The 9,961-nt window shown below is 40.5% G+C and overlaps 2 protein-coding genes across 2 annotated transcripts in view; one reads left to right on the top strand and one right to left on the bottom strand.

Moving 5' to 3' along the window:
• Positions 1–226: 226 nt before the first annotated feature.
• Positions 227–886, bottom strand: LOC133835824 (U1 small nuclear ribonucleoprotein C). Its single transcript, XM_062265936.1, has one exon. The coding sequence runs from the start codon at positions 762–764 to the stop codon at positions 330–332; it is 435 nt and encodes a 144-aa protein (XP_062121920.1). The 5' UTR covers positions 765–886; the 3' UTR covers positions 227–329.
• A 3,120-nt stretch (positions 887–4,006) lies between these two features.
• The window catches only part of LOC133839156 (uncharacterized), a 46,787-nt gene continuing 40,832 nt past the window's right edge, over positions 4,007–9,961 (top strand). Inside the window, 1 exon segment of the mRNA XM_062270511.1 lies at positions 4,007–5,236. Within this exon segment, the coding sequence (XP_062126495.1) occupies positions 4,570–5,236 (667 nt within the window). The 5' untranslated portion in view covers positions 4,007–4,569.

Here is a 9,961-nt window from a genome sequence, read left to right as displayed (position 1 = left end):
TTATAGTATTTTTCGTGTGCCGCAAAGACGCTGGAAAAGCGTGCAAAATAAAGCGAACAAGTTAAGCTTTTTTTGTTGTTATTCCTATGGGGAGGAATTGGAAAGTGGCCGCCAGTCTGGATTGTGCGAACAGCTGACAGCTTTTTAGCACACACACACACGTACTGTGTACGAAGAGCGCAGCTATACATGACAAAGTGGAGCAAAAATAGCGCTTTCGTGTCAGTATTTTTTAGTCCATTTCAAGTTTACAGTTTATACGCATTTTTAGTGTATTTGCAAATGATCTTAGCTATGTTTACAATTTTACTTAATTAAAATATTTCGTTCTATTTGGGTCCGTTCATTATAGGCGGCGGAAGTTGTCCCAGCGGCGGTGGTGGACCCATCATAGCCATTGGGTTAAGAATGGGTGGCGGACGAATGCCTGTTGGTGCCATTAGTGGATTCATCATTGGTGGCATGTAAGGCGGCATATTTGGCATTCCTGGTCGTGGTGGTGCTCCCATATTCGGTGGCGGTATCGAAACTCCAGTGGGCTTGCTACCAGGTGTGGGTCCGGCAAATGGATTGTTTGTTATCTTGCCTGCCTTGAATGCCGCTGTGGTGGCATCAATCAAATGTTGAGCCTGCTCCTCCATCCATTTTTGATAGTAGAATTTCACATTGTCGCGATGCTTGCGGCCCGTGCAGTGTGTTTTGCGCACAGACGGCGAATCGTGCGTCAAATATGTGTCGCAGTAGTCGCAATAGTACTTCGGCATGCTGATATATAGCAAATGCAAATTGTTTATGTTATTAATTTAAATTCACATAAACTATGACAGAAATCAGAAAACTACGAAAAGATGCAGAGCGAAACAATCTTGACAGAGTGACCAGAGGTCTATATTTGAAAATCCTTCAAAAATGTATCGAACTCACACTCAAAAATAAAGTGCGGTCGCTAGACTTTACATAATAATAAAATAAGCGTATAAGCAAGCTGGATTCAAAAATATATAATTGTTTTCATTAGAGTCTCTTAAACAAAGTAAGTTGATTTTTTAAATGAAGATATCGATATCGATATGATTCCACAAATATAAGCCAGTGGGCCCATACAAGCAATTGTGGCTGCGGTATAATTTGGTATATATTGCGTGGATTTTTAAAATTTAATCTTGCGGTCACGCTGCTGCATAAGTGGATATGAAAAGGGCCCTAAAATGCATTTTTAAATGAAGTCCGACAACAGCGCTTGGTAAATAATAAATCGAGCTAAAAATATATTAACTTACACAGTACCAAATTCGTTGCTATTAAGTAATTTTTCATTGACAATGGGAAAGCAGGGAATGAGATAGCTCTAATTATATCATGTATATACATGCATTTAGGGACTTTGAATGGTATAGGGAAAAAAATACACATACCAAGAATTTCGTTAAAAAAAGGGAATTAAAGCTTATGTATTTATACATTTAAATTTGTATTTCCGGGAATAAATACATATATTGAAAAATATATTTAGTTGGTTCCTCTACCGTATTTTTTTTAAATGTTTTGATAATGGCACAACAACAGTAATAACATATCTTTTGGCATACTGCCAAGTAACTCGCGTGGACGATTTGACAATGATAACAAAATTTATAATTTAAAACGAATTCTCAGAATAATAAAAATAGATTTCTAAAAATTTGCACAACAAAAACTTGATTTTAAAAAAATTCCACGCATTATATCAATTATATTCTTGGAAAAGACAAGGATCATCTGGATTATTACTAAAGCAAATAAGAGGTAATGCTTGACTTATCGGTTGGTTATCATTATCTACTAATTGTCCAGCCTCATTATAGTTTTGATGGGTCATGCAAAATCCAATAGGTCGAGTAGAAGAAGATCCATAAAGCACAAGCAATTGCCACTCAATACGTCGTCTTCCAGTTCCATCATCGGACATTAGGAATCTCCGCATTGCAAGTTCCTCCTCTGACCATCGCGAATTTGTGTTTAAACGCGCCGTCTGAGGCGAAAAATTGAATTGATCGAATGAGGGGCCACCTAAGCATCCGGCCAATAAGTGTCCAGCGTGGTCATTGGGTAATCTCGTCACGAGATTCTCCAGATTCGGGAATAGGTTCTCGATCCGTACTTCGAATATGTGAGGGTCGGATTGTTGCAGCTAAATAAACTGGCACAATATATGAAGCTCCATAAGTGTTTGCAGCATTACCAAATTCGATTGTAATAACTGGTGATCATCCTTTAGTGGTATATTTTTAAAATTATTGACGTTCAAATCATTTGCGACTGCCAAGTTATCGGTTGCTCTTCGCGTAGGATGTCTAAAATTGTATAAACTTTTAAAAAAGTAATTCTGAACACGCAATTTAAAATTGTTCTTAGTGCAAAGTCCTAAAAAAATACAATTTTATTATACTAAACACAAAATACAAATTAAACCAACCGCATAGTTTCTAAACGGAACAAACAAAATATACTAATTTGAAAACTCACCAATCCGCTTGCTATTCATATGCCCCGAAAATAAATAAATTCATATGTCACAAAAATATATATTATTTATTTATAGATATACTTTCCACAGCAAGTTATACATATAGAAACGTTTCGACTATATAAACCCATTATTTCTACTGGTTGGCAAACAGTCTTTTTCTTAACCTCTGACTAGAAGCATTCAGTTTCTTTGCGAATAATGAACAAAAGTATATTTATTTGGTGCATATTATTCACATTGCTCACACCAATAATATATGGTGATGATGAGGTCTGTACTTCTGATCGTTTGCTGCGAAACTTAAGTGGCTTCAAGGATCGTAAACTATCATCTTTAAAAATCGCAAATACTACGAGACCGGATATAAGAAACATTTACAACAATGAAAACGTCGATTACATACACGTTATATACCGCGTTCTAGCACCAGATTATATTAACGCCATGTTCAGCTATGAAACATTAAAGGAATATTTGATTACTGGTTAAACCATTACAACTCGGATGTACACTATTATATTGACAAATTACTTAAAAATGGCAATCGCTTCGATTCTACTGGTTCGGGAGGCTCCATTCTGGATTCTGATATTGATACAATGAATTATTTTATACAAGATCATATAAGTGACTTAAAGGATAAGTTGCATGAACAATGCAAATCATACTTTATTCAAACTAATCGCCACACTTCGGATGAGCATATCTGTTGTTATCGTTTGGAATAAATGATTGAAGAAAAATTTTGTTAGTGCACTCTTTTGTTTATTATTTTTCATTTGTTTATTTGCAAAACCTGAAATTATAAATTATTACTGTATTTGTATTAGTTTCGGGGCAACGGTTTCTAGGAACAAAATATATCAATAAATTACAATGGCAATCAATCGTATATACATTTATAAATTTAACTTTGTACATATATTCGGGAAATATATAGTTCTTGGCTCACTATCAAAAATTCGTGTCAATGATTTAGTAAAAGAAAATTCAATTCAATTTGAAACGAATAATTTGAAAATAAATTATTTGAACTTCATTTTAAAATTATATTTCATCGTGTGCAATCAGTATATTATTTCACTTTCAATTAAAACTTATTGTTATACTTTTCATTAGTTTCATGGTAATGTTATCTTTTACAACTGCTCGTTTTAAACTGGAACTATTATCCCATAAATATAGTATAATTGTACTTGAAGAATATTTAACGAACAAATATTTCCGTTATTTTTTTAAATTTAAATTTAGAAGCGGTGTTTTTGATGCCGCCAATATCGATGTTTGCAAAATTCGATGCCAAAAACACCATACACCAAATTAATCGAATGCGTTCCCCGTTTATCGAAAACAGTGCTGTGAAGTGTGGATATGCCGATATGCATCAGCCAGTATGACCTTGCTACAATTGTGACTACCTTCTTAGTATATTTCGCATGGGATTTTGAAATTGAAATCTACGGTCACGTTGCTGGATGAGGAGAATTAACAGGCGCGTTAAGTAGTTTTTGTTGACCGGCAAACGAGCATGACGTGCTAGCGGATCGACGGTGGCGCTTTGTCTGGTGTATTGTTGTTTTACGTTGTACGTTCGTCTATGTGCGCACCTTTTTGAATGAGCGGCAAACACGCGTAACGGCCATAAAAATAGCGGCGGCTGGGCAAAAGAGAAACAGAAGAGCAATAAAATCGTAATTATTACCAAATCGTGTGCGGCGTGTAAAATGCTGCCGCATAAACCAGTTCAAAAGAGTGCATAAATAAAAGCCGGTGGTTCGTTCGTTCATTCGTTCGTTCGGTTTACATTCAATTAAGCAGCCCAACTAGTTTTCTGTGCGTGTGTGTGTATGTGTGAGTGCTTAAACGGCTAAAAGCAAAGGAATTTATGTTGGCGCAGCATCGTCACTAAAACAGACAACAATAGGCGACGACGAAGGATTCAAAACTGCAGAAGTTGTTTGACCAGTTTTCGTTGTTGCTTTTGTTGTTGTAGTTGATCACCTTTGCCTCAATGTGGAGTTGGAGCTGGAGCAGGTAGCAAGGCAGAGCAGAGCGTTGAGATGCCCTTCGTACAGCGCGTGGTGCAGCCCGTGAATGTGGCACAAGCCACAGCCGCCAGCTTGGGGCAAGCGGCAACGCGCTTCCAATGCTCGCCGGGCAAATGCAAGAATAACAATTGCATCAATAAGCAAACCAACAACGATGTTGTTGCCAATAATGATGAGACGGATGCCAGTATGACCAGAGCTTTGGTACACAATGTGACCAATTGCGATGCGGATGATGAACCGCGTCCGCCGGCTGCGCTGCCCATGAAGAAACTTAAGCAACATGTCGAGTTTTTGCCCTCCACCTCATCCGCCGCCTCTGTCTCCGCATCGACGTCGCCAACACGCACCTCACAATCGCTGCCCAATTCACGGCATGCGAGTCAACAGCGTGCTGGTAAATTGAATGGGCACAGCAGCCTTAGTGCACCGCATTCCCCAACAGCATCTGGAGCAACAACTCGCGTTATTTCGGGCTACGAATTCGATTCGATTAGCAACATTACGCTAAGCAATGCTTTGAGGCAACTGGCCAGTTTGGTGCTCATCGCCAGCGACATTTTCGATGATCTGCAGCGTGATCTGCAGTCGGTGGGCGAGCGGGCGGGGCGGGTGCAGCGCAAGATTTTGGCGGTGGAGCGACGCGTTTGTGCCTACGATCCGAAAATGGTCACAGTTCGTAAGTATATACCAAAAAAATCTACTAAAAATATAACACATACAACACATACAACTACATAGAATAGTAGTAGTAATACAGGTGCATAGGTATGTGTGTACCAACACATTAAACAAATATTTAGTGTGGTTATTCGTTTCATTTTATTAAGAAAAATATCATAAGCAATCACACAAATTTAATTCTTATAGTGAATTCATTCTTTATTAAATTCTTTACAACACAACTACAATGAACATAAATGTAAACGTATGCGTGACTGGGTAATTCAATTGCCATTCATAGCAGGCACACAAAGTCAAGTGCGTTTATCATAAGTTTGTCTTAACTATTGTCATCTCGTTTTAACTCAGTCCTGCACTGCTTTGTATGCGTCAAAAGCTTTTGTCTGCCTCGCTGCTTGCGGGTGTCGTGACAGCTTATCTCTGTCTCCTCTTCTTTGCTTTTGCTTTTTCAATTTACCCAGCGCGCAATATTAACACCTTGTTTACTCTCTGGCCGCCCATCTTCAGCTTCTGTTCACACAATTAGCTGCTATAGATAAGCGGCCAAAGTCGTTTTTATACCATTGTTTTTCTCGAAGTATTGTGAAAGAAAAAACGGTAGCTCATTTTTGTATTTCAAAAGTTATTATCGTATGTTGCTTGTTCCACATTTTGCAAAAATCGCCTTGGCACAGCAATTTCAGTTTACTTGAAATTTTCGCCTCTTACAAAAACAAAACACAGCCGTCGACAGTCTGGCGACGCTGACTGCAGCTTTTCGTTGTTGTTATTGCTCTTTGTGTGAGTGCAAGGTGTAGAGTTGCCAGAGTGATCGAATGCATTCGATTTGCAAAACAAAAACACACACTCGAACTCTCGATCTCGCTCTAGCACTCGTAAAATTTTGACAGCTGACAGCTGCTGTATGGGAACACTTTGGGAAGTAGAAGCAGCTGCTTCTCTGCACGCGCTAATTGCTCAGGTATGAAGAGACCAGAACTACAATGCATAATTACAAGCGGCAATTTTGCAATTGTCGGCCTCGGCAATATACACACACACATGTGAGCTTTGCAGACTGCATGCTTGCTTGCTTGCACTCACCTGTGCCTTTTCCCCCTCGTGTTTGGCATTTGAGTTTTGCTCATTAATGTGCCCATATTAGAAATGCCATTACAGCGCGACATCCATCGCCGTGTTGCCATTTGTGGGCAAAATGTTAACGAAGCCACAGTTGGTAGCAAGCAGCAGCAGCACCACCACCAGAAGGGGGCTGTGCAGCGATGCGTGGACAGGCAGACTGAGCAGGGGTGATTCTTAGCTAGAGTGAGAGAGAAGGATAGAGAGGGCCTGTTACCGTTGGCTGCGTTTCTCTTGTTGTTGTTGCTGCTGCTGTTGCCTATTGCTATCAATCGGCCATATTTGCTCGCCAACATGTAACCAGGAGCTGCTTGGCTATGTACGTGACTGGACTGCAGAGAGCTACCGTTGTTGTTTGAGTTGTTACTTGCTGTGCACTTTGAACATGACCGCCAAGCAGCCACTTTGGCCAAAGGATGGTTGCTCATTACTTGGAAATTTGGCACAGTTCATGTGCGTGGAAAAACGCACACATGTGCGATGCGTGGGCCGTTTTGTCGTATATTCCCATCCCAAAAAAACAAAAATAACATGTGTGTCATTGGCATTGCCAGGAAGTGCAATTACTTGATGTGCACTTGGCACATAATGGCTCGTGCAGTGCAATTGCCTCTCACATTCCTGCACTAACAGTAGCTGTTATTTGCATAGGCATGTTAACAGTGCGCTTAATATAAGCCGTTCTTCAAGAATGCTGTTAACAGCAAGATGGCTGTTAAGTCATAGAACTCCTATTAGTTGACTCTGTTAAGCATAGCTGTTAGTTAACATGCAGCTGTTAGTTGACATTGTTAAAGCCATTAAAGAGTATTTAAGCGTCGTCACGTTAATACAAGCTTTTTGGGTCTTTGTGCTTGTCTTTTTTTTTTATCTGCCTTGTGTGTTCCCAAAAGTAATTGCAGCCACAGTGGGAATAAATTACGCGCAGTCTGACCAAAGATATGGCCCGCATCTGAACAGCGCATAAAACCTGTTCCCACCTGCAGCATGTTCTGTCTGCTGCTGCTACATGTGTGTGTGTGTGTGTGTGTGTGTTGCCACAAAACTAAACAAACGAGCCAACGAAAATAAACCTTAAGCGCTCGCAAACGCAACAACAAGGAACATTTTCAACTAACCAACAACAAATGAGATACACACCCAAAAAGAAAAAAAACGAAAAAAATAAAGAAGAATGCACGAATGAGATACAGATACAAGATACAGATACAGTGCGTTATGGTCTGCTGTTTGGTTCTTTAAGTTTTTTTCTGTTATTCTCTGTGTTTTAAACATTCGACGCATTATTGTATTTCAAGTGCGCTGATGAGCATTTGATTGTTGTAACCAAGGGGCGGAAGGGGAATGGAAGGGAAGAAAGGGAGGAGGGGCAGTCGGCACTTTACTTTCCTCAGTTGCATGAAGGAAATTCTTTGGCGTATTTTGTTTATTTTTCCCAACAAACATATCATTCTCACATGAAGCGCAAAACCGAAATGTAAACCAAGCGAGTCGCGGCCACAAACACACAGATACAGATACACAGATACAGATACATTATAGAGATAGTTAGATAGAGATAAATACTTGCATAGATATAGATGCGCGCTGTCAACAAGTGAAGTGACGGGGGAAGGGGGCGAGAACGCGTTCTCTTCCAGGTTGCATAAGCTGCAACAGAGACGAGGCAAGGCTTGTTGCACTATGCTGTATTTACTCTGCTGTGTGGCAGATAAGATTCTTCGACTTTGCGTCTTGGCTGCGTTTGGTTTGCTTAACATGGGCAGGCAGCAAGTGTAGCTGAAAAGTCGACGGTAGTTAAGGCCACAAGTTCAACGGCTAAGAAACTTGTTGCGTGCCACAAAACAGCAGCAGCAGCAAGGAGAACTGGCAATCTGCGGATTGATTGCCGATCGTCGTTGTCGTCGTTGTTGTTGCTGTTGTTGTTGTCGTTGCGGTTTTGCTGCTGCATTTTTGCACGTTTGCCTTTTTTGCCTGAGTAAATCGTAAAGTTCTTGTTGCAGTTGCCGTCTTATTTGCTGTGGCAGCTGCTGCATTTCTATGCAACAACTCCCGAGTCCAACTCTAACCACAACCACAACAACAACGCACCTTTTCAGTCATTGAACTTTAAGCTATGCGCCCATCAGAGACTTCAGACTTCATTCAGAACGTCGATCGCTTCGCTTTGGCTTCGATTTTGAGTGTGTGTTTTGTTTTTTTTTGTTGTTTTTTTGAAGTGCGGCGCTTTTTCAGTTTTTCAAAATTGATGTGAAACTTCGATTGGAGTCGTCTTAAATGGAGATGTGGGCTTGTGTCTATTGTCTTCTCTCTTTTAAGGGTCTCATAAATAGTTCTGGCTGCGTTTTTCTTCGTTGTTTGCCTTAAACTGTGATTAATCGTTTCCTGCGTGGCAGTTGCAGTTGCAAGCTCAACAAAATACCCTATAAACACCTTGTCTAAAAAGAACTAAGCCGTAAACTGTCCACGACAACGGAGACGACTTTCTAATCTATAAGAGCGTGTCTGTGTGAGTGTTGTTTGTATCTGTGTGTTGTGTCTAGAGCTATTTACATGAGAATGCTGCGCTCGAGGCAAGCAACGTCTGCTTGCCACCTTTCTCAACTCGTCTGGTCTCGTGTAAAGCATATCAGTTGAAATTTAATGGCATTTAAATTTAATTTATCAAATCCAAAACGTGTTTTTCTAAGCAAATGCCCATTACAAAACTGAGCTTCAGTCAGTGTGGGGTATGCACGACTACGAGACGGAAAGGATAACAACTAAATAGAGAGCAGCGTGGGCGTTTTTTGTGTAGAACAAAAGGCGCAAACTGTGCAACGAGAGAGAATCCCACAGAGAAAGCGCAATTTTGTGTGCGTTGGTATTTTCCAGTTTTGTGTGGAGAGCAGCCAACAACAACAACAACAACAACAACAACAGCAACAAAATGCGATTTCAGTTTATAGATTCGTTCCAGAAACCTGTACAGCATCCCACAGGTAAACTGCGGCACTAATCAAGCCCAGACGGCGACGAAGACGATGACTGCGATGTTGCCACAGCACGCACAGCGCGGCATGAGAAGAGATGACGATGAAGTTGAGAGAAGAGGCATGAAAACAGAGGGAAGGGAAGGGAAGGGAGCGAGAGAAGCGGAGGCTGTGCCACAAGACGTGGCATTACTTGCATTACTTTGCCATTGGAATTTCTCATAGCTTGTGGCATCAACTTTAACTTGTTTCTTGGAATTTAGCTGTGCAGCAGCATCAACAGCAGCAGCAGCGTTTGCCTCGTTTTCAAGTGCTTTTTGGAAAAGCTGCAACTCGGATTCTCAGACCTTGAATTCAATTACAAACACACACACACACACTTGCAACACACTCTTGCAACACACACACACACAAGTCTCTTAAACATTACGTGAATGTTGCGTCTGCTGTGCTAAAGGAAGCTAAAGAAAAACACTTTGTGTGTGCTGCGTCGTCTGTTTATGACATTCGTCTGTCTCTCTGACTGTCTTTCCTGCTGTCCTCCTGCTGATGTCTGTCCTTCATCCTTCCTGCTGCACTGTCTGCTGTAGATTTCCGGGCGAGTGATTGCAACAGCAGTAACAGCAAAA

This window comes from Drosophila sulfurigaster, chromosome 2R, assembly GCF_023558435.1.
Source record: "Drosophila sulfurigaster albostrigata strain 15112-1811.04 chromosome 2R, ASM2355843v2, whole genome shotgun sequence".
Classification (NCBI taxonomy): domain Eukaryota; kingdom Metazoa; phylum Arthropoda; class Insecta; order Diptera; family Drosophilidae; genus Drosophila; species Drosophila sulfurigaster.
The sequence above is the reverse complement of the archived record's forward strand: the minus strand, read 5'-3'. Positions and strand labels throughout refer to the sequence as shown.